Source organism: Arachis hypogaea, chromosome 5 (assembly GCF_003086295.3).
Source record: "Arachis hypogaea cultivar Tifrunner chromosome 5, arahy.Tifrunner.gnm2.J5K5, whole genome shotgun sequence".
NCBI classification, from domain to species: domain Eukaryota; kingdom Viridiplantae; phylum Streptophyta; class Magnoliopsida; order Fabales; family Fabaceae; genus Arachis; species Arachis hypogaea.
The window spans coordinates 90,577,453-90,603,352 of NC_092040.1; the positions used below are offsets into that span (position 1 = coordinate 90,577,453).

A 25,900-nucleotide genomic window follows, 5' to 3' on the forward strand; every position below is an offset into this window, starting at 1 on the left:
ATATTATGTATACATTAAAAATTAATTATTATATATTCATATATAAATATATATTATTTAACTTATTTTTAATATATATATTTTATAGATTTAATTAATATGTGTTTTTAAGATATATGATAAATTTACTATTAATAAAAAATTTAAAATACTTTTATATAATGATGTAAAATAAATGTATTGAAAGTTTTAATTTTTTATATTTTTAATAAAAAAATTTTAATTTATAAATTTAATATGTATTTTTAGAATACAAAATAAATAAATTTATATTTTATATTTTAATATGTATTTTTATAAATAATTAATTTAATAATTACTTTTTTATATATGTGTAATATAATTATAAAAATAATATAAAATTTTTAGGAATAATCGATGCCTCGAATTATTTGTTATTTTAGCTATCGATACACATTAAAAAAAAATTAAAATTAATATTTTGATTTCTTATCACAATTGATTTCAAACTGCGCATGACTATATATACGATAATAATTAGGGGTGGAATTGTGGCAATGAGCAAAGTAGGTTTAAACTCAATTTTAACTCTATTTACGAGTTTAATTTATTACTAAAACTTAATCTTATTCTATTTAAGAGTAGGATTGAATTTAAACCTAATTTTAATCTAATCTACAGTCAATCGATAGATATCTAATTTTACTCGCAAATTTTTATAAATATGTAATATTATTATATAATTAATGAACATAAAAAATAAAAATTCAATATAAACAATATAATTATTCCACAAATAATACAATTGTTCTATAAATAATATAATTATTAAATATTTAATTCTATATAAAAATCTTTATTTAAATTAATAATATAAACACAAATAAAATATTATGATATAATATTGTGTTTATACATCACTACAATAGAATTGAGTTTTATATAAAGAAAAAGTCTAGGAAATCAGCAACTTTATTGCATTTTGGTCAGCATGTAACCAACAGAGAAAGGTGAGTCATTGGATAAAATATCACATAAATCTCACACCATCAAATCATTATTAATGGCTAGTTGATGGCTACCAATCACAAATGTTACTGCCCCTAGGATTGCTCTTATATAAATATAAATGTTAAATTATTAATTTGATGATCTTAGCTCAATAATAAAAACTTTTTTTATAAGCTGGTTGGATAAGATAGAGACTCAACTCATCTTATTTGACTCACACTCAAACTCACTCCAAATTTAACCCTACCACAATAAATTAAGTTGGCAACCACATTCGACCGAATTAAATAAAATTAAATACTTGTGAATAAATGCATGCTGCCACCCCCTAATAATAAGAACAAATAAGGCACATAAATTCTTAAGGCGAGGGGAAAGAAATGATGAGCATCAAATATCTTTCTATTTTCTAATAGTATATTATTATATATAGGAATGACTTAAGTATTATAATATCTTTTGTAGATACACACCTTTTTATTTTCAATCCGACCACAATAACGTAATTGAAGTGATCTTGAGATAAGAACATGAATTCGGAGGATTATGAATTGAACAGAGGAGAGAAAGTGTGCAGAGAAAAACAGTAAACTTGTAACTTAAGGAATTGTATTGAATGAGAATAGTATTGTGTTCATAGCTGGCTTTGCCTTCCAGCAGATGCAAACTTATATAAACACTACAATTACTGTTAGACACAAGGAATCTTGACTAACGTAACTAATCCTAACAGATTCACAACTGCACTAACTAATCAAGACTTCTTTCAAGAACAAGAACTATCCTTCACTAATAATCTTCAGCTCTGCATGCTTAAAGGTGGTTAGTTCAGTTAGGCAGTTAGTTAATATATATGGATGTAACTATAAATAGGTGATTCTTCAAGATCCTTAACCAAGAATCAGATTACTAGTAGCATAATTGCTTCTTGAGTTCTTGGTACAAAGTTACAAACTCTTTCAGACTCAAACAGTAAAGAGAAAACAACTTGTTCATTTATTTATCACATTCCATGACAAGAAGAAAACAAATTGTTAATTACATCACAGTTATTCAAAAACATACAACAGCAAATAACATTTAATTGGTATATATGAAGGTAGGTTCTTCTATCTTCATGCATGTTGGAACCAAACTTTGTATGGAACATCACTGAGAGTTAGACGCTTATTACCATATTCATCCTCAGATATCCCTATATCGCTGCATGGATAACTTCCATCATAATACACATTGGGACAATAGTAAAATTTATATGCATCCTCGTACTTCTCAATCTTGAACCAATCCGCCAGTGTCTCCTTTCCAGGATTTCCCATTGCGCCACCAAGGGTCACGAACTTTTGTGTGGCCGAAGAATCATAATCCTTAAGCATCCACACCGATGAATCGGAACATACTTCATCGGTTCCCGGGTCCAAGAAGTAAATATTGAGATCAGTGTGAACACGAATAACGCCTTTCTTCTCATTAACGGGTGAAAGATATAATGGCAGGGGACCATTGGAAGAATCTCCGCCTACAACGTAAAATGGACAACTTTGATTAACACTGCCAATGGAAACACCTCCGTTATAAGGGTACGAAGCAGGAATAACATTATAAGCGACATTAGTTCGGACCTTTTTGCCGGAGGTGTCCAGCACTGGCTCCGGGGCAGACGCAGCTGCCCCGGGAAGTGGCTTTGTGCTCAAGGCAATGGCAAGGACAACCAATAATGCTAGCAATAATGTCATCTTCATTATTGTTCTTTGATTTGTTGTATAATATGAAGCTTTTTTACTTGTGATGATAATAGCATAGAAGAGTGTAAGATATTTATAGGGTGTGAAGATGGGTGGAATCTATGGACTATGTATATCAATTAATGTTCCAACGATAGACATGGATTTCAACTCATACATGTACAGCTACCAAATAAATAAATAAAAAAATAATATGATGTTATAAGTCTAGTACCAATATTTTTATTAAAATTTGGTTAGTATTTAATTAATAAAAAAATAAATAATTACACATTATTAGATATAGTTTCACATTATTAAAAACACTAATAATAATTAAAATTAAGTACGATTTTGATCTCTAGGATATAGGTTAAAAATTTTGTTCGTTTTTAATTTTTTTTGTATACAAAATTGTTCTTAAGGTTTAAAATCAAGTTTTAAAATCATCATTTTAACTTAAATTTTAAAATTTTGAATCAAATTACCCATAACAAAAAAATTAAAAAATAAAGAAAAAGAGAAAAAGATGTTTCTGCTTCTGTAAAGGAGAAATAAGAAGAAATAAAAAAAAAAGTTGTCCATTCACTTTTACCTCACTTTTTGTCGTTAATTTAAAATTAAGTTAAACCTTACGAATAATTTTAAAATTAAGTTAAATTTTAAGAATTATTTTATATGAAAAAAATTGGAGCCAATCTATATTTTAAAGACCAAAATTATACCTAATTTTAATAATTAATTAATAATTACAAATTATAAAATTTACTGCTGACACTCTTTTTAATGAATATCATTGAAATGTTTGTTTTCCATTTTTAGGCAATAGGCCGCCTAATTTGATTCGGTATCATGTTTTTTTAATGCAACTTGTAAGTGTTCTCTGTTTGTTTCGTAGAGGTAGCCCATAGTTTTTGCAAGTTGCAACAATAGAAAAAAATAAAGATATACGGCCCATAAGGGCAGAAGCAAGCTGAAAATCCCCTAATTTTGTCCGTCAAATTTTACAAATTAACCAAATCAGTTCATTTTATTTGAGAAACTTAAATGCTTAATATTCTGTGAACAAATTTGTAGGAATATATAAGTGTAAACTGGTTAAAACTTATTTTTTCGTTCTGTTCCAAATTATTACAATGACTAGATGTACACATATTATTAAGAAATTTAAAATAGATTTTAATGATCTTCTAAAAAGTAAACTTACAAAACAATAAAAAGTAAAATTGTATACCAATACTAATGGAACCCAATAACAAAATAATTACATAAACAAACATTCAAATTTATTTTCTCTCATCCAACCATTTACAATATTATATAGAAAAAAATTTAAGTCAGTAATTTTAATTTATATTAATCAATAATTTTAATTAGTTCAGCATGTCACGGTAATTTTAGAAGGTTAAATTTAATAGTATTTGTAGAATTTTCTAGAGTATTTGAGAATGCTCTAGATAGTTTTGGAATGTTCTAAAATATCCTAGAAGGTCCCGGAATACTCTAGAAGGTTCTAGAAGATTCTAGAAGGTCATAGAGTATTCTAGAAGAGTGTAAATGTATATAGAAGTATAAAGAGTGGTATGGAATAATCTAGAAACATTTAGAAAGTTGTGGTAGGATAGATATTTGTAAAGAAGGTTTTGGATGATTAATCTGGACTGTTGATTAGATTTAATCCTAACAATCCATTGAGGAGGTGGATGGCTATAAATAGGGGTGAGAGTTAGAGTTTTTGTGTGTGAATCACTTGTAACAAACACTTGAGTAATAAAGTGTTCTTTCCACCAAAGCTTCCTTTCTCTTGTGTTCTCTTATATTCTTAGCTTTCTTGCTAAGTATTTGAGGGTTAGGCTAACTTGGTCTTAACTCAAGAGGTTGAGTAAGTCCGAGTGCCGGCACGGTAGCGTTGGAGTGTGTCCAAAGCCGTGACAATTTGGCATCAGAGCAAGGTTCAAGAGGGAGCACAAGTAGTTTGTGGGTATGGCTTCTAGTATAACCATGGAGCATGTTGAGTCTCAAAGGGGAAGGAATGCTATTCCTTCTCAATGGGGAGGTAAGAAGGTTCGTTCTTCAAGTGAGCCTAGAGGTAAGGACTCTAACTTCTTAGAAGAAAGAGTTTTCATATTGGAAGATGTTCTATCCTCTATGGATGACCGCTTCCAAAGGATAGAACATGACAAGGAGACCCTCGAGGCTCACGTGTTGGGAGAACTAGATGCTTTCAAAGAAAGCATGCTCCAAGTGGAAGAGAAGCTTGAGAATTTCTTGAAGTTATTTGAGGAAGTTCAAGTTTGGTTCGTGGAGGCAAAATCTCGACCAACCATTATAAGGGAGACGACAAAGATTGATCTCCCAAAGTCAAAGGAGTTCAAGGGCATGAGGGACACTCGACAGGTGGAGAACTTCCTATGGCAAATGGAGAGGTACTTTGAATGCCAATGGGTGGTCGAAGAAGCAATAAAGGTAGCTCTCTACCTTTCTGATAATGCTACTTTGTGGTGGAGGAGAAAGTACGTAGATATGGAAAATGGTACTTGCAACATAGCTACATGGGAAGATTTTAAAAGAGAGTTGAAAAGACAGTCCTTCCCCGAGAATGTGGTTTATGAAGCGAGAAAGAAGTTGAGGGAGTTGAAGCACAAGAGTACGATTAGCGATTACGTAAAGGAGCTCACTACTCTCACGCTTTAAATCCCCAACTTAGCATCAGAGGATGCATTGTTCTTCTTTATTGATGGACTCCAACCTTGGGCAAAGCAAGAACTACAAAGAAGGAATGTTAAGGATGTTGATGAGGCCATTGTGGTGGCTGAATCACTCACTGAGTATCATAGGGGAGACTCTAAACCCAAGTCCTCCTCCAAGCCTAGTTCTGCTAAAGGCGGGGGAGACAAGGGGAAGAGTTTCTCAACCAAGAAAGAAGGAAAATACTCTTCAAAGAAAGAGTACGAAGAAAAGAAGAAGGCTTTCGTGCCCAAAGGAGGATGCTTCGTGTGCAAGGGACCACACCAAATGAACAATTGTCCCAAGCTAGGGACTTTGGCATTTATCGCCGAGGAACGAGAAGCTCAAACTCAAGTAACTGAGTGTGTTGAATCTATCCAACACATAAATGCTGTGAAGGGCAGAGAAGCAAGCACTGCAGAAAAGAAAGGCTTGATGTATGTCAAAGCCTTTATCAATGAAAAACCTGTCATGGCTATGATTGACACTGGTGCTACACACAACTTCATCACGCCTGATGAAGCAAAGAGGCTTGGGTTGAAAATCACCGAAAAGAATGGCTGGTTCAAACCCATGAATATCAAGGGTGAACCCCTTAAGGGAGTAGCAAAAGGGGTTGAGATGACTCTTGGTTCTTGGAAGGGCCTTGTGGATTTCTCAGTAGCACTCATGGACGATTTTAAAATAGTTATCGGGCTCGATTTGCAAAGGAAGGCAAATATAATACCTATGCCATACTACAATATAGTATGCGTCATGGAGAAAGGGTCTCCATGCATGGTCCTTACAATCTCAAAGACTGAAGGAATTTCGATACTCTCGACCATGCAACTCAAGAAAGGTTTCAAGAAGGAGGAGATGATATCTTTGGCTTTACTACAAGAGGAGTCAACAGGCAAAGGAGCAGATGTTCCCCTAAAATCAAGAAAGTCCTTGAAGAAAATAAGGATGTGATACCTCTCGAGTTGCCAAAGCAGTTACCACCTAGAAGAAAGATGGATAACAACATTGAATTGGAGTTAGGAGCGAAACCGTCTATCTCAAAACCATACAGGATGGCGGCCATTTCTATGGTTGAAGGAGATATTATGCATACCATCAAGCAAGGGTTGCATCACGATCCATTAGCCAAGAAGTTGATGGAGTTGGCTAGAGAAGGTAAGACCAAAAGATTTTGGTTAGACAATGACCTTCTCTACATAAAAGGGAGAAGACTATACGTTCCTAAATGGAAAGATCTAAGAAGAAAATTAGTGAGAGAATGCCACGACACCAAGTGGGCTGGTCACCAAGGTCAGCGAAAGACCTTGACACTCATTGAATCTTCTTATTATTGGCCTCAAATGAGAGATGAAGTAGAGAGCTATGTGAAGACTTGTCTTGTGTGCCAACAAGATAAGATTGAAAACAAGACACCAAGTTGGTTCTTGGAACCTCTGCCTCCATTAGGACGACCGTGGAAAAGTGTCTCTCTAGATTTCATCTCTGCCTTACCGAAATCCGAGGGGTTTGGATCTATTCTCGTGGTAGTGGATCGATTTTCGAAGTATGCTACCTTTATACTTGCCCCTACTAACTGCACTGCAGAGGAAGCAGCACGACTATTCTTCAAGAATGTGGTGAAGTACTGGAGATTGCCTAAGAGCATCATTAGTGATCGAGATCCACGTTTCACAGGACGACTATGGACAGAGCTGTTCAAACTCCTTGGGTCGAAGCTTTATTTTTCAACAAGCTTCCTTCCTCAAACAGATAGGAAGACTGAGAGAGTGAATGCCTTACTTGAGTGTTACTTGAGACATTTTGTAAGCGCTAATCAGAAGGATTGGACAAAACTCCTCAATATTGCTCAGTTCTCATACAATTTGCAAAGGAGTGAGTCTACATAGAAGAGTCCATTCGAGATTGTGCTTGGACAACAACCGCTTACACCTCACTCTCTTTCTTCCTCTTACTCAGGGAAGAGCCCTGGAGCTTATCATATGATTAAGTCTTGGTAAGAACAAGCAGATGTGACTCGTTCTTACCTTGGAAAAGCTGCAAAGATGATGAAGAAATGGACAGATAAGAAGAGGAGGCATGCAAGCTATCAAGTGGGAGACAAGGTAATGATTAAACTTCTTCTAAAAAAATTCAAAGCCTTTCGCAAGGTTCATAAGGGCTTAATCCGCAAATACGAAGGGCCATTTGAGATCATTAGACGTGTTGGGGAGGTTGCTTACAAAGTACAACTCCCTCCCTCTATGAAAATCCACCCGATCTTCCATGTGAGTATGCTTAAACCATATCATGAAGACCAAGATGAACCGAGTAGAGGTAACTCGAGTCCTGCTTTGCCCGTGGTAATTAGATCCTTTGATAAAGAAATCGAAGAGATCTTAGCTAATCGCACCGTGCAATGAAGAGGAGTACCACCAAATATCCAATACTTGATCAAGTGAAAATGACTCCCGATAACCGAAGCTAACTAGGAAGCTCGTGAAGATCTGTGGCAATTCCAAGAACACCTACAGCGCTATCATGAACAGAACGCGACGAGGACGTTTGCGCATTAGGTGGGAGAGAATGTCACAGTAAATTTTAGAAGGTTAAATTTAACAGTGTTTGTAGAGTTTTCTAGAATATTTGAGAATGCTCTAGATAGTTTCGGAATGTTCTAGAATATCCTAGAAGGTCCCGAAATACTCTAGAAGGTTCTAGAAGACTCTGGAAGTTCATAGAGTATTTTAGAAAAGTGTAGATGTATATAGAAGTATAAAGAGTGGTATGGAATAATCTAGAAACATTTAGAAAGTTGTGGTAGGATAGATATTTGTAAAGAAGGTTCTGGATGATTAATCTGGACCGTTGATTAGATTTAATCCTAACAATCCATTGAGGAGGTGGATGGCTATAAATAAGGGTGAAAGTTAGAGTTTGTGTGTGTAAATCACTTGTAACAAACACTTGAGTAATAAAGTGCTCTTTCCACCAAAACTTCCTTTCTCTTGTGTTCTCTTGTGTTTTTAGCTTTTTTGCTAAATATTTGAGGGTTAGACTGACTTGGTATTAACTCAAGAAGTTGAATAAGTTCGAATGCCGGCATGGTAGCGTTGGAGTGTGTCCAAAGCCGTGGTGACAAACAGCTCAATAAAATTTTTTAGCCAATATTTTTAAATATTATTATTTGTTTACTGACCAATTAATTAAAACAATAATTGTGTTGGTCCTGTATCACTCAGTATTATATAATGAAGATAATCTATATCAAAATTTTCTAAAATTGGATATCAGTAATATATAATTGAAGAACACTTTATGTTTATGCAAATTTTGGATAAATATATTAAGTTGATTTATAATTATATAAAGAATATAATGTTAAGCCCCAATTTTAGATTAGGTCTAAATAGTGGCTGAACTAGAATTTTAATATTAGTGAAGCCAAATTTTTATAACTATTCTCAGTTTTTTTAAAAAATTTACAATATTTTTAACTTATAGATTTTTTTGTGTGATTTAATTATTCTATTAGTTTTCATAATTTTATCAAATTTTTAATTAATTTGTTATACTGTAAAAGATTATAATTGATTTTTTATATTAATTAAAAAATTATAAATTAAATATCTTTAAACTATTTATTTTTAAAAAATTTATTTTTGTATCTAATATGAAATATATTATTAAATATTCTAATATTTTGTATTTTATCCTAAAAATAACTAGTAAAAATTTAATTATAAATTTTAATTAAAAATTTAATAAAATCACAAAATTAATAAAATTATTAAATTTTATTATATATATATATATATATATATATATATATATATATATATATATATATATAGGTGCCGTCTATGGTGTCCATAAATTTTAATGACTATGGTGGCTATGAATAAATAAATCACCAGAGATAAAGGAAAAAACCATTGTTTGACTTATTTATCACTTTCAAATAGTTTACTCTCGAGCGCAAGTACATAGAAGAAAAGGGGGCAATGGCCCCCCCCAAAATTTTAGTTTTTATTTAAAAATAAAAAAAATTAGTCTAGTCCCCCCTTTCTTTATTTCCCAGCCCCGCTCTCTTTTTGTTTTATCTTTTCTAAACTCCCCTCCCTTTAATTCCTTAAAAAAAACCCAGCCCAATAGTCCATTTCCTATCTCCTTTTTTTATTTCCCAACTCCTATCCCTTTTTTTAATTCTCAACGTACAATCATTTTCCAATCCCCATCCCCTTTTTTTTATTTCCCAGCATACGAGTCTCTCCCTCTTTTCCTTCCCGCCTTGGCTTTCCAAAATTTCAGGTAACAACTTTTTTTTATTCTTCTTCTTTTTTATCTTTTTAATCTTCTTATCTTTTATAATTTTACCTCTTTGACATTTATTTTTTTTGTTTTTTGCAGATTAAAAAAAAATAGTAGTTTAACAAGTGATTTTTCACTCCTCTTTCTCAAAAAAGTTCTATTTTTATTCTTTTTTATATATTTAGTTATTTACTTAATTAGTTAATTTATTATTATTTGTTAATTAATTTATGTTATTATATGTTAATTTGTATATTTAATTTTTTTATTAGTTAACTATTTAATTACAATTTTATATTATTTATACTAGGATGTTAGTATTATTGTTCTGAATTTTAATATTTTATAAAGATTTAAACTGTAATTTACACTTTTCGCTAAATATATTTTTAATTATAGGAACTTATTTGGCCATTTGAATTATGAGTAAGTTCAAAACCATTGATACATTTTTTAAAAGAAAAGATCAAGAGAATAAAGATGCTTCTACTATTACTACTCTAATACTTGAGGGGTCATCAAATTTCATTACTTCAAGTTCTTCATTGAATAGCTCAAAGCGTCCACGACTTTTTCCAAATCAACTGGATGTTTTTCGTTTGGAAAGAGATCCTGGAATGCGACCAATGATTTGGAAGTTTCCTCCAAATAAAAGAGATGAAATCCGTCGGGCTTATATTAAAGTTGGGCCAAATCAACAAATTCTTGATAATTATCCATTTTCTGGTGATAAAAGTCATCGTCGCTTTCAAGCTTCATGGTTTAAATTGTTTCCATCTTGGTTAGAATATTCTATAGAAGATGATGCTATATATTGTTTTCCGTGCTTTCTTTTTGCTAAGGAACCTTCAATCAATACGGGTTCAAATGCTTTTATTGAGAATGGTTTCAGAAATTGGAAGAAAGTAAATAGTGGAAAAGAATGTGCTCTTTTGAATCACATTGGCAAAGGTCCTAACTCATTCCATCATAAGGCGCTAAAATCATGTGATGATTTGATGAAACAATCACAACATATTGACAGACTTCTTCATAAGCAAACATCAGAAGAGATTGAAAAGAATCGAATTCGACTAGGAGCATCTATAGATTGCATTAGATGGTTGACATTTCAAGGTTGTGCATACAGAGGACATGATGAAAGCCAAAGTTCAAGCAACAGAGGTAACGTTTTGGAAATGTTGAAATTTTTGGGATCTTACAATGAAAGAGTGAAAAAGAATGTTTTGGAAAATGCTCCAAAAAATGATAAGTATACTTCAAATGATGTCCAAAAAGAAATTCTACATATTCTTGCTACTAAGGTGAGAAATTCAATCAGAGAAGAGATTGGAGATGCCACATTTTGTATTATTGTTGATGAAGCTAGAGATGAATCTAAAAAGGAGCAAATGGCCATTGTTTTGAGATTTGTTACTCTAGATGGTTTTGTTAAAGAGAGATTTTTTGATCTTGTGCATGTCACTGATACTTGTGCAACAACTTTAAAGAAAGAATTGATTTCTGTCCTTTCTCATTATAATCTCCAAGTTGAAAATATTAGGGGTCAAGGGTATGATGGTGCTAGCAACATGCGGGGTGAGTGGAATGGTTTGCAAGCTTTATTTCTTAAAGATTCTCCACAAGCATACTATGTGCATTGTTTTGCTCATAGGTTACAATTAGCATTGGTGACAGCTTCAAGAGAGGTACTTCAAATTCATAAATTTTTTACTCAATTAAACTCTATTGTCACTATTGTTAGTGCTTCTTCAAAAAGACATGATCAATTACAAGAAGCTCAAGCAATTGAAAATGCAAACTTGTTTGCTCAAAATGAATTAGAAACAGGCAAAGGTGCGAATCAAATAAACACTTTACAAAGAGCTGGGGATACTCGATGGAGCTCTCACTTTAATTCTATTTGTAGTTTGGTAAAAATATTTACTGCTACCAATATTGTTCTCAATAATATCATTGAAGACGAGACAACTTATGCACAAAGAGGTGAGGCTTATGGTGTTAGTAAAATATTATTGTCATTTGAATTTGTTTTCACTTTGCACTTGATGAAAGAGATTATGGGAATCACTAATATTCTTTGCCAAGCACTGCAACAACAATCTCAAGATATTCTTAATGCAATGCATATTGTTTCTACATTAAAGTTACTTCTTCAACAATTAAGAGATGGTGGATGGTGCAATTTTCTTGCAAATGTTAAAGATTTTTGTGAAATACATGAAATTGAAGTCTCTAATATGAGTGCACAATATATTTTTGGAAGAGGTCGATCTCGTCAACCAAGTGTGACAGTTGAGCATCATTATCGAATAAATGTATTCTTGGCAACAATTGACTCTCAAATACAAGAGTTGAATAGTAGATTTAATGAGCAAACAATAGAGCTTTTGACTTTGAGTTGTGCTTTGGATCCTAAGGACAATTTCAAATCATTTAATATTGAAGAAATCAGCAAGTTAGCAGAGAAGTTTTATCCCCTTGACTTTCCTTCTAATGAGCTAAATATTTTGAAAGCTCAGTTGCAACATTATCAGCATGATATACCAAATCATTTGAAAGGCATTGGTACACTTTTTGAATTGTGCAACAAGTTGCAAGAAACGGGAAAATCAAGAACTTATCACATGGTTGATAGATTAATACGTCTTGTTTTGACTCTACCAGTGCTACAGCAACAACAGAAAGAGCTTTTTCAGCAATGAAAATTGTTAAGACAAGACTCCGAAGTAAAATGGCTGATGAATTTCTTGCAGACAACTTGGTCATCTATATAGAAAAAGAATTAGCAGCTATTTTCGACACAAATTCAATTATAGATGATTTTGAAAATAGAAAAAACGTCGAATAGCTTTTTCATGATACAAAACTGTAAGTGGTAATTTTTATATATTATTGTCTTACTTTGATTGAGATTATATATATTTATTTTTTAATTTTATCAATAGAAATAGTAATATAAAATATAACACCGCCCCCTAAATAGTTAGCCTAGCTCCGCCCCTGAGTTTACTTGTTACAGTACTCTCTTTAGTTTTAACAACATTAAATTATTTTTTCTTTTTTATTAGAATTTTTTTTAATTTTCAACAAATGATATCTCACATTACAAAAAAATTAGGCAGAAACTCACTTGTAGTCGACTTCACATGAAGTTATTTTTGGATAAATAACACGTGTTACTATTTGATTTAAAAAAACCGATTTATTTTATATAAATGATTTAATTAAAAAACCAATTGATATAACTATGATGTTAGATTTTTTATCGTATTTTATTTTAAAAATAAATGGACTAATTTAAATTGAGAAATTGTAGTTAATTATTTACTATATAATTTTTTTAACCAAAATTATAATTAAAAATCATGAAAAAAATAAAATTATCTAATATATTGGACCAACTTAATGTGAATCAGAACTTTTTTCTATTATAAAATTAAGAAAAATACTCTAAAAAAATCATGTTATTTTTTAGGATTTATTTTTTTTATTGTATTTTCATAAAGTTTGCACAAAATTTATCTATTACATTGACTAAACTTATTTATTTACATAAAGTTTGTTTATCGACTCAACAAACTTATTTATGTTTTAATACGATTTGAATTGTATTAGTATATTTTTATTTTTTAATTAATTTAATTTTATTTAAATAATTAAATTTTAAATTATAAAATTTATATTAGTTTATAATTTAAAATTTAAATAGATATAATTTAAATTAATAATTTATAAATTATATATATTCGTATTATTATACTCATATAATTAATTATATTTATTCGATTAAAAAAATAATATTAAAAACCACCATAGTCGTAGCCTATTAAAATTTAAAATTGTTAGTTAAATAAAATTTAAAATTATTAATTACCAAAAGTAACATGCTATGTGCCACTGTTAAATTAGTAGGTCAATGTATAAGCATTTATAGCCACCACATTAAAAACCACCATAGTCGTGGCCATATATATATATATTGAGATTTTGAGGGGATTATGGTCCACACTGGCTCCCATGGTTCTGTCACTGTCACCGGGTCTAAAGTTGTAACCAGTCCAAAACCTATTTTAATTCCTAAAAAAAAAAATATAATTTAGATCATATTCATATAAAATTATGTGTATATTTTGTATGGATAGATCTACCTTAATATTTTTTTTTAAATTCGTTTTCAAACATTATAAATAAAAGACTTAATATATACTCAAGATACATAATTGACTATAATTCTCGTATTTTTTTTAAACTATCACTTACTTAAGTGTTGAATTCTTTTAAAAATACAACTCCACTCCCATGAAGCAGAGAGGTCATAATAAATTTAACATTCGGATGATCTATAACACATCCAATCATTGGTTTTTAAAATTATTCAAAATTACAACTTGAGCATGACTGACTTGAGAAGAGTCAAACAGGTAAGAAAGAAAATTACAACTTGTTTATTTGTTTATTTATTTAATCCATTCCAAATTGCATGCATGATTATTCATGCATCGTTACATCGCACATACATTCACACTTATTCAAAAACATGCATCACATAATAATAACATTTATTATAAATACATGAAGATAGCTTCTTCAATTAAGCAGGTTGGAAGCGAACTTTGTATGGAACATTAGTGAGAGCTAGACGTTTATTTCCAAATGCATCCTCAGATATCCCTATATCACTGCATCCATAACTTTCATAGTACACATTCGGACAATAGAACAATTTATATGCATCCTCGTGCTTCTCAATCTTGAACCAATCCATAAGTGTCTCTTTTCCAGGGTTTCCCAATTCACCTCCAAGGGTCACGAACGTTTCTGCATCCGAAGAAGGGTCATAGTCCTTAAGCATCCACACCGGTGATTCCGGACATTCATCACCCATTTCTGTGAAGTGAATGTTGAGATCAGTGTTCACACGAATAACGTCTTTTTTCTCGTTAACCGGTAAAAAATGCAAGGGTAAGGGACCATTGGAATAGTCCCCTGCTACAACATTTAATGGACAAGTTTGGTTGATTTTCGAAACGGTGACGGCGATACCCGCGTAAGGGTTAGAAGCAGGGACAATATAGTAATTGACACCGGATCGGACCTTTTTGCCGGTGGTGTCAACCACTTGCTCCGGGGCAGGAGAAGCTGCTCCGAGAAGTGAGTTTGTGCTGAAGGCAATGACAAGGACCAACGCTAGCAATGTGATCTTCATTTTTTTTTGTTGTGTATAATATAAAGTTTGTGTTTCTTGTAACTTGTGAATTGTGATAAGAGCATAGAAGAGAGTAATGTATTTATAGGGTGAAGATGTGTATAATCTGTGGACTACTGATTAATGTCCAAGATATTCATGGATTTAAGGTCATATAGGGGTACATGAGTAAATAATTTCTCTCTATTTTTTTATTTGACCTTTTTTATAATATTTTCCTTCTTATTTTTTATGTACAATAAATTAATTAGGGATTGTTTAGTAATATTATTTTAGATTTTTTAATTTCAAATATATATCTCAATGATTGTATAACACGCAAGTGCATAAGAGGAATTGTATGTATAGAATTTTTTATAGTGAAAAATTTCAAACCATTTTTTCTTCTTATTTCAGCATCTATGATTCAATTGTTTTTGTTTTGCGCGTTTTATTCAATGTCATGTTTATTGCGACTTGCGAGTTGCGACTTAGGTGTCATGTGTGTGCTCCGTTTGTTTGGTGCGTCAAGAGATGAGAATTAAAGAAGCAGCGCCCATAGAAGTAATAAGAGAAAGAACAATTTGTTATTTTTCCTTTATTTATTTATTTTAAATACTTTGTAATGTGATGTTAACGAACATTTTGCCCAATTTTTTGTTGGCTGTACAATGTTCTCCTTACTTTTTGTCTTTTTCGTAAGAAGAGTGTTAGGTAAATAATGATCATATTGAACAATATAAATATAATAATGTTAGGGAACCAGTGACTTTAATCGGATGTTGTTACTGATAGGCACACGGATGTTTTTTTTTCTTGTAAATTGGATGGTTTTCGATATGATTTCCATGTTTCATGTGTTACGCATTAATAAAACATAATTAATTATATGGAACCAACTAATGAATGATCAAGGCATCTGTTCCGTGATTCTCTCCTATCACTAGCGTATCTTCCCTCATGTTTTGAACGTGATCAACAATAATTTAAAAAACAAATTAAATTATAAATTAATAAAACTAATTATAATTAATTATGTTGTTCCATTCTTGATTGATTATTAGTTGGTTCCACGTATACTTTTTTCATATAAATAACTACCAATTAAATAAAAACACATTATATCTTCAAATTAATCATTTAAATTTTAATATTAAAATAACAATCTATACACCTAGTAAACATCCGATATATCTATTATTTACATTGTTTAATATTTTTATTATCTACTTATATTTTTTCTTTTTGTAAATTAGGGTAATTTGAGTCTCAAGTCTCAACTCATGCTAATTAATTATGCAAATTATATTAGATTCACATTAAAATTATTCATAAAAGTTTATCATTAATATAAAATATAAGTTGGAATATAAAATATATATTAAAAGAAGTTAAATAATAAATATATTTATACGTAAATACATAATAATTGATCTTAATATACACAAAATATTTTTATTAATTGAGGTTAGAAATTTAATAAAACTGAGTGTTCAATTCTCCCTTCAAGTGAGTTAATAACTACTCTAGAACAAAAGTATTGCAAAAATTATAAACTTCAAGAAGAAAGAAAATAATTAATTTGAATTGGTTGAGTGATTAACTTACTTGTCCACTTATTAAATTAGTGTGCAAAATTTGAATCTTACTTTATATAAAGAATAATTCACTAGCCAATAACAAATTCTTAAATGTAATTTAAATCTGTGACAGATTAATTTTAATTTTATTCTGTCTAAAAATTATAAGATAATATAATTGTAAGAACAAATAAATATTTAATTCAGTATTTATCTGTTTACATGAAAGACAATACGATCCTGAACAAAAAATAAAAGAGACACTATGGCTTCTATATTATTATTTTGAGATAACGTAACTCGTCCATTAAAAATATCAAATATTAACAAAAATTAATTCGGTAAAAAAATTATTTGTTACCTATAAAATATTAATCATAAAATTTTAATATTATATTATAATACTATTTATTCTAAAAATTTTAAATAAATCAAAAGAGATATATAGTAAAATTGTGAATTCTATCAATCTTTTTTTAAAATAATATATAATTTATTCTCTATAATATTTCAACTTCTAATTGGATATTATCTTAATAATAACTAACTATACTTATAACTTGAATTACTTCAGTTTAATTAGATTTAATATCTTAACAATAGTATGATCATTTTGCAATTAAATTATTATTTAAAATAAGTAATTATTAATTTCTTAAAATATTAATAACTATTTTTTTTTTCAAATCATTCTTTTTAAAAAGATACTTTTGAGTTCTTGTTACTTAAAACACATTATCACTCTTTAATGTAATTGCTCACTATCTATCGTAATAATAGTTGAATGTGTTGGATAGTTTTATCTTATTTTGTCTTATTTTATTTTTTTATGATATTTTTACCAAATTTTAAATCCTGTGAACTTTTAAATTTTTAAATGAATCTAACTATTCATGCTAAAATTCTAATTTTACTAGATGAAATCAATATAAAAAATGATATATCATTATTAAAAGAGATAATAGAAAATTAGATAGGAATGAGATTTTATGAGTTTACCTCTCCTAAATGTGTTTAAGTTAATTACTTGATATAGTGAACGATTTTAGGTAAAATTTTAAGAGGTGCCACGACAATAAAAGAATAGAGAGAAGTAAAAGTCATTAGAGAGAAAGAGAGTTAGGATACTGTTTATACCCTGACCCAACACTAAGGTATAGGTCCAAACTAAAGGGCCAATCTAAGGATTGATCCTCATTCGACACCGACCTTCTCTCAAGAAGTCGGATCTAACCTCGATCTGCTCTAAAGAAGTTGGGGAGTAAAAATTAGCTAGCAGATTGGTAAGCGAAATTGTGATCTCTAATAATGGCATTCAACTTGGTATGCGCGTTTATAACTCAGCACTTTCTTCACAACTTCGCACAACTAACCAGCAAGTGCACTGGGTCGTCCAAGTAATAAACCTTACGTGAGTAAGGGTCGATCCCACGGAGATTGTTGGTATGAAGCAAGCTATGGTCATCTTGTAGATCTCAGTTAGGCGGATAATAATTGGTTATGGAGTTTTCGAATAATAATAATAAATAAACAGAAAATAAAGATAGAAATACTTATGTAGATCATTGGTGAGAATTTCAGACAAGTGTATGGAGGTGCTTTGTCCTTGTTGGATCTCTGCTTTCCTACTTCTTTCATTCAATCCTTCTTACTCCTTTCCATGGCAAGCTGTATGTAGGGCATCACCGTTGTCAATGGCTACATCCCATCCTCTCAATGAAAATGGTCCAAATGCTCTGTCACAGCACGACTAATCATCTGTCGGTTCTCGATCATGTCAGAATAGAATCCCTTGATTCTTTTGTGGTTGTCATCACGCCCAACAATCGCGAGTTTGAAGCTTGTCACAGTCATTCAATCCCTGAATCCTACTCGGAATACCACAGACAAGGTTTAGACTTTCTGAATTCTCATGAATGCCGCCATCAATTCTAGCTTATACCACGAAGATTCTGATTAAGAAATCCAAGAGATATACGCCCGGTCTAAGGTAGAACGGAAGTGGTTGTCAATCACGCGTTCATAGGTGAGAATGATAATGAGTGTCACAGATCATCACATTCATCATGTTGAAGTGCAACGAATATCTTAGAATAAGAATAAGTTGAATTGAATAGAAAATAGTAGTAATTGCATTGAAACTCGAGGTACAGCAGAGCGCCACACCCTTAATCTATGGTGTGTAGAAACTCCACCGTTGAAAATACATAAGTGATGAAGGTCCAGGCATGGCCGAATGGCCAGCCCCCAAAACATAATCACAGGATCAAAAATACAATCCAGGATATCTAATACAATAATAAAATGTCCTATTTATACTAGACTAGCTACTAGGGTTTACAGAAGTAAGTAATTGATGCAGAAATCCATTTCCCGGGCCTACTTGGTGTGTGCTTGGGCTGAGCTTGAGCTTTACACGTGCAGAGGCTTCTTTTGGAGTTGAACGCCAAGTTGTAACGTGTTTTTGGCGTTCAACTCTGGTTCGTGACGTGTTTCTGGCGTTTGACTCCAGAATGCAGCATGGAACTGGCGTTGAGCGCCAGTTTACGTCGTCTAATCTCGAATAAAGTATGGATTATTATATATTGGTGGAAAGCTCTGGATGTCTACTTTCTAACGCCGTTGAGAGCGTGCCATTTGGAGTTCTGTAGCTCCAGAAATTACATTTTGAGTGCAAGAAGGTCAGAATTCAACAGTATCAACAGTCCTTTGTCAGCCTTTTATCAGAGTTTTGCTCAGGTCCCTCAATTTCAGCTAGAAAATATCTGAAATCACAGAAAAACACACAAACTCATAGTAAAGTCCAGAAATGTGAATTTAACATAAAAACTAATGAAAACATCCCTAGAAGTAGCTAGATCCTACTAAAAACTACCTAAAAACAATGCCAAAAAGCGTATAAATTATCCGCTCATCACAACACCAAACTTAAATTGTTGCTTGTCCCCAAGCAACTGAAAATCAAATAGGATAAAAAGAAGAGAATATATTATAAAGCTCAGAATGTCAATGAATATTAATTCTAATTAGATGAGCGGGACTTGTAGCTTTTTGCTTCTGAACAGTTTTGGCATCTCACTTTATCCTTTGAAGTTTAGAATGATTGGCATCTCTAGGAACTTAGAATTTCAGATAGTGTTATTGATTCTCCTAGTTAAGTTTGTTGATTCTTGAACACAACTACTTTTATGAGTCTTGGTCGTGGCCCTAAGCACTTTGTTTTCCAGTATTACCACCGGATACATAAATGCCACAGACACATGACTGGGTGAACCTTTTCAGATTGTGACTCAGCTTTGCTAAACTCCCCAGTTAGAGGTGTCCAGGATTTTTAAACACACTCTTTTTGCTTTAGATCATGACTTTAACTACTCAGTCTCAAGCTTTTCACTTAGACCTGCATGCCACAAGCACATGGTTAGGGACAGCTTGATTTAGCCGCTTAGGCCTGAATTTTATTTCCTTGGGCCCTCTTATCCATTGATGCTCAAAGCCTTGGATCCTTTTTACCCTTGCCTTTTAGTTTTAAGGGCTATTGGTTCTTTCTGCTTGCTTTTTCTTTTTCTTTCTATTTTTTTGCCACTTTTTTTTCCACAAGCTTTTGCTATTCACTGTTTTTTCTTGCTTCAAGAATCAAATTTATGATTTTTCAGATTATCAGTAACATTTCTCTTTGTTCATCATTCTTTCAAGAGCCAACAATTTTAACATTCATAAACAACAAGATCAAAATTATGCACTGTTTAAGCATTCATTCAAAAAATAAAAAGTATTGTCACCACATCAATATAATTAAACTAAATTCAAGGATAAATTCGAAGCTCATGCACTTCTTGTTCTTTTTGTATTAAAATATTTTTTCATTTAAGAGAGGTGAAGGATTCATGGAATTATTCATAGCTTTAAGACATAGTTGCTAAATAATATTGATCATGTAATAAAGACACAAACATAGACAAACATAAAGCATAAAAATCGAAAAAATAGATATAAGAACAAAGAAGTTAAGGAATGAGTCCACCTTAGTGAGGGTGGCACTTTTTTGAAGGACCAATGGTGCTTTTTGAGCTCATTTATGTCTCTTCCTTGCCTCTGTTGCTTGATCCCTAGTAATTTTGGTGCTCCTATCCTTAGTTGCTCCCAATAATTGTGTGGAAGAAAATGTATCCCCTGAGGTATCTCAGGGATTTCTTGATGAGGGAATTCCTCATGCTCTCTTGATGTGCAGTCAAATGCTCTTCTACTGAGCTATGGACCCTTGAGATGAATCTCTCCATCTCCCATGACTCGGAGGTGGAAAAATTTTTTTGTCTTTCCTTTTGTCTTTTTTTTTAGGTTTCTCTAGCCTTAGGTGCCATCAATGGTTATGGAAAAATAAAAAAGCTATGCTTTTACCACACCAAACTTAGAATGTTGCTCGCCCTCGAGCAAAGAAGAAAGAATGGAAGGAGAAGAAGATATGGAAGAGAGGGAGAGATGTGTATGTTTCGGCCATATGGATGGGATTGGATGGGAAAGAGATGGATGGATGTGAGTGGTGAAGAGGTGATGGGGAAGAGAGATTGAGGTAGGTGGGGATCCTGTGGGGTCCACAGATCCTAAGATGATCCTGTGGGGTTCACAGATCCTAAGGTGTCAAGGATTTACATCCCTGCACCAATGAGGCATGTAAAATGCCCTCTGCATGCAATCCTGGCGTTTAACGCCAGATTGATGCTTGTTTCTGCCGTTAAACGCCAGTTCTAAGCTTATTCTAGGCATTTAATGCCCATCTGCAACATGTTTCTGGCGTTGAACGCCAGCTTTCCTCAGTATGCAATCCTGGCATTTAAATGCCAGATTGTTGTATGTTTCTGGCGTTCAATGCCAGATCCATGCTCTGTTCTGGCGTTGAATGCCAGCCAGATGCTCCTTACTGGCGTTTAAATGCCAGTAACCCCTTCCTCCAGGGTGTGCTGTTTCTTCTGCGGTTTTTGATTTTGTTTTTAATTTTTGTATTTATTTTGTGACTCCACGTGATCATGAACCTAATAAAACATAAAGGAAAAATAAAATAAAAATAAAATTAGATAAATAAAAATTGGGTTGCCTCCCAATAAGCGCTTCTTTAATGTCAATAGCTTGGCAGTGGGCTCTCATGGAGCCACACAGGTGATCAGGTCAATGTTGTAGACTCCCAACACCAAACTTAGAGTTTGGATGTGGGGATTCAACACCAAACTTAGTGTTTGGCTGTAGCCTCCCAACACTAAACTTAGAGTTTGATGGTGGGGGCTTTGTTTGACTCTGTACTGAGAGAAGCTTTTCATGCTTCCTCTCCATTGTTTACAGAAGAACACCCTTGGGTCTTAAACACAAGGTAGTCCCCATTCAATTGAAGGACTAATTCTTCTCTGTTAACATCTATCACAGCTCCTGCTGTGGCTAGGAAGGGTCTTCCAAGGATGATGCATTCATCCTCCTGCTTCCTAGTGTCTAAGATTATGAAATCAGCAGCGATATAAAGGCCTTCAACCTTTACCAACACGTCCTCTATCAATCCATAAGCTTGTCTTACTGACTTGTCTGCCATTTGCAATGAGAATATGGCAGGCTGTACCTCAATGATCCCCAGCTTCTCCATTACAGAGAGTGGCATAAGATTTATGCTTGACCCTAGATCACACAGAGCCTTTGCAAAGGTCATGGTGCCTATGGTACAGGGTATTAAGAATTTACCAGGATCTTGTTTCTTTTGAGGTAAAGTTTGCTGAACCCATGTATCTAGTTCACCAATGAGCAAGGGAGGTTCACCTTCCCAAGTCTCATTACCAAACAACTTGGCATTCAGCTTCATGATAGCTCCTAGATATTGAGCAACTTGCTCTCCAGTTACATCTTCATCCTCTTCAGAGGAAGAATAGTCTTCAGAAGAAGAATAGTCTTCAGAGCTCATGAATGACAGAAGGAGGTTTAATAGAATCTCTATGGTCTTTATATGAGCCTAAGATTCCTTTGGGTCCTTAATAGGGAACTCCTTCTTGGTTGGGAGACGTCCCATGAGGTCTTCCTCATTGGGATTCACGTCCTCCCCTTCCTCCTTGCATTCGGCCATATTGACTATATCAATGGCCTTGCACTCTCTCTTTGGATTCTCTTCTGTATTGCTTGGGAGAGTACTAGGAGGAGTTTCAGTGACTTTCTTACTCAGCTGGCCCACTTGTGCCTCCAAATTTCTAATGGAGGACCTTGTTTCACTCATGAAGCTTAAAGTGGCCTTAGATAGATCAGAGACTATATTTGCTAAGTTAGAGGTGCTCTACTCAAAATTCTCTGTCTGTTACTGAGAAGATGATGGAAAAGGCTTGCTATTGCTAAACCTGTTTCTTCCACCATTATTAAAGCCTTGTTGAGGCTTTTGTTGATCCTTCCATGAAAAACGTGGATGATTTATCCATGATGAATTATAGGTGTTTCCATAAGGTTCACCCATGTAATTTACCTCTGCCATTGCAGGGTTCTCAGGATTATAAGCTTCTTTTCAAAAGATGCCTCTTTAGTACTGTTGGATGCATTTTGCCTTCCATTCAGACTTTGAGAAATCATGTTGACTTGCTGAGTCAACATTTTGTTCTGAGCCAATATGGCATTCAGAGCATCAATTTCAAGAACTCCCTTCCTTTGAGGCGTCCCATTATTCACGAAATTCCTCTCAGAAATGTACATGAATTGGTTATTTGCAACCATTTCAATAAGTTCTTGAGCTTCTGCAGGTGTTTTCTTTAGGTGAATGGATCCACCTATAGAATGGTCTAGTGACATCTTAGAGAACTCAGACAGACCATAATAGAATATATCTATCATGGTCCATTCTGAAAACATGTCAGAAGGACACTTTTTGGTCATCTACTTTTATCTTTTCCAAGCTTCATAGAGAGATTCACCATCTTTTTGCTTGAAGGTCTGAACATCCATTCTAAGCTTGCTCAGTTTTTGAGGAGGAAAGAATTTAACCAAGAAGGTCGTGACCAACTTATCCCAAGAGTCTAGGCTATCCTTAGGTTGTGAGTCCAACCATGTTCTAGCTCTGTCTCTTACAGCAAAAGGGAAAAGCATGAGCCTGTAGACTTCAGGATCTACTCCATTAGTCTTAACAGTCTCACAGATCTGCAAGAACTCAGTTAAAAATTGGTAGGGATCTTCTGATGGAAGTCCATAAAACTTGCAGTTTTGTTGCATTAGAGCAACTAGTTAAGGTTTCAGCTCAAAATTATTTGCTCCAATGGCAAGAATTGAGATGCTTCTTCCATCAAACTTGGAAGTAGGTGTAGTATAATCACCAAGCATCCTCCTTGCATTATTGTTGTTGGGTTCGTCTGCCATATCCTTTTATTGTTCAAAAATTTCAGTAAGGTTGTCTCTGGATTGTTGTAATTTAGCTTCTCTTAGTTTCCTCTTCAGAGTCCTTTCAGGTTCAGGATCAGCTTCAACAAAAATGTCTTTTTCCTTATTCCTGCTCATATGAGAAAGAAGAGAACAGAAAAGGAAGAGGAATCCTCTATGTCACAGTATAGAGATTCCTTTATGTTAGTAGAAGAAGAAAGGGAATAAGAGTGAAGAAAATGAATAATCCAAACACAAGGGTGAGGATAGGAGCAGAGATTTGAGATGAAGAGAAGTGTTAGTAAATGAATAAATAAATAGAATAAGATGAGAGAGAGAAATTTTCGAAAAATAATTTTTGAAAAGGAGTTAATGATTTTCGAAAATTAAAGGTGAAATAAAATTAAAATTAAAATTTAAAACAATTAATTAATTAAAAGAATTTTGAAAAGGAAGGAGAAATTTTCAAAAATTAGAGAGGGAAAAGTAGTTAGGTGGTTTTGAAAAAGATAAGAAACAAACAAAAAGTCAATTAGTTAGTTGAAAAAGATTTGAAAATCAAATTTGAAAAGATAAGAAGATAAGAAGATATTTTGAAATCAAATTTTTGAAAAAGATAAAATTTTGAAAAAGATATGATAAAAAGATATGATTAAAAAGATATGATTGGAAAAGATTTAATTTTTAAAATTAAAATTAATTACTTGACTAACAAGAAACTAAAAGATATGATTCTAGAATTTAAAGATTAAACCTTTCTTAACAATAAAGTAACAAACTTCAAATTTTTTAATCAATCACATTACTTGTTAGTTAAGTTTCGAAAATTTGAAATAAAATAAGAAAAATATTTTGAAAAATTAAATTAAAATTTTTGAAAAATAGTAAGAAAAATGAAAAAGATTTGATTTTTTGAAAAAGTTTTGAAAAGATAAGGTTTTTAAAAATTGAAAATTTGACTTGACTTACAAGAAATAACTAATTTTAAATTTTTTTTGACTAAGTCAACTCAAATTTTCGAAATTTTGAGAGAAAAAAGGAAAATATATTTTTTTTAATTTTTAATGATGAGCGAGAAAAACACAATTATGACCCAAAACATGAAAATTTTGGATCAAAACACATGATGCATGCAAGAACACTATGAATGTCAAGATAAACACCAAGAACACTTTGAAGATCATGATGAACATCAAGAACATATTTTTGAAAAATTTTTGAAAACAAAACAAAAAGAAAATTACCTAATCTGAGCAACAAGATGAACCGTCAGTTGTCCAAACTCGAACAATCCCCGGCAACGGTGCCAAAAACTTGGTAGGCAAAATTGTGATCTCTAATAATGGTATTCAACTTGGTATGCACATTTATAACTCAGCACTTTCTTCACAACTTCGCACAACTAACCAGCAAGTGCACTGGGTCATCCAAGTAATAAACCTTACGTGACGGTCGATCCCACGGAGATTGTTAGTATGAAGCAAGCTATGGTCATCTTGTAGATCTCAGTTAGGCGGATAATAATTGGTTATGGAGTTTTCGAATAATAATAATAAATAAACAGAAAATAAAGATAGAAATACTTATGTAGATCATTGGTGAGAATTTCAGACAAGTGTATGGAGGTGCTTTGTCCCTGTTGGATTTCTGCTTTCCTACTGCTTTCATTCAATCCTTCTTACTCCTTTCCATGGCAAGCTGTATGTAGGGCATCACTATTGTCAATGGCTACATCCCATCCTCTCAGTGAAAATGGTCCAAATGCTCTGTCACAGCACGGCTAATCATCTGTCGGTTCTCGATCATGTCAGAATAGAATCCCTTGATTCTTTTGCGTTTGTCATCATGCCCAACAATCGCGAGTTTGAAGCTCGTCACAATCATTCAATCCTTGAATCCTACTCGGAATACCACAGACAAGGTTTAGACTTTCTGGATTCTCATGAATGCCGCTATCAATTCTAGCTTATACCACGAAGATTCTGATTAAGGAATCCAAGAGATATACGCCCGGTCTAAGGTAGAACGGAAGTGGTTGTCAGTGACGCGTTCATAGG

The 25,900-nt window shown here is 32.7% G+C and overlaps 3 protein-coding genes across 3 annotated transcripts; 1 reads left to right on the forward strand and 2 right to left on the reverse strand.

Moving 5' to 3' along the window:
- Positions 1-1,945: 1,945 nt before the first annotated feature.
- LOC112801845 (miraculin-like) lies at positions 1,946-2,772 on the reverse strand. The gene has a single exon (XM_025844790.2). It carries the CDS (start codon positions 2,712-2,714, stop codon positions 2,088-2,090), a length of 627 nt encoding a protein of 208 aa, XP_025700575.1. The 5' UTR covers positions 2,715-2,772; the 3' UTR covers positions 1,946-2,087.
- Positions 2,773-10,339: 7,567 nt separating this feature from the next.
- Positions 10,340-12,418, forward strand: LOC112803718 (uncharacterized). Its single transcript, XM_025847196.1, has one exon. It carries the CDS (start codon positions 10,340-10,342, stop codon positions 12,416-12,418), a length of 2,079 nt encoding a protein of 692 aa, XP_025702981.1.
- A 1,720-nt stretch (positions 12,419-14,138) lies between these two features.
- Positions 14,139-15,275, reverse strand: LOC112801846 (miraculin-like). Its single transcript, XM_025844791.2, has one exon. The coding sequence runs from the start codon at positions 14,920-14,922 to the stop codon at positions 14,308-14,310; it is 615 nt and encodes a 204-aa protein (XP_025700576.1). The 5' UTR covers positions 14,923-15,275; the 3' UTR covers positions 14,139-14,307.
- Positions 15,276-25,900: the final 10,625 nt, after the last annotated feature.

Bases quoted from the DNA above. Each gene is read 5' to 3' on its own strand.
- LOC112801846 (XM_025844791.2), bottom strand. From the start codon at position 14,922: ATGAAGATCACATTGCTAGCGTTGGTCCTTGTCATTGCCTTCAGCACA.
- LOC112801845 (XM_025844790.2), bottom strand. From the start codon at position 2,714: ATGAAGATGACATTATTGCTAGCATTATTGGTTGTCCTTGCCATTGCC.
- LOC112803718 (XM_025847196.1), top strand. From the start codon at position 10,340: ATGATTTGGAAGTTTCCTCCAAATAAAAGAGATGAAATCCGTCGGGCT.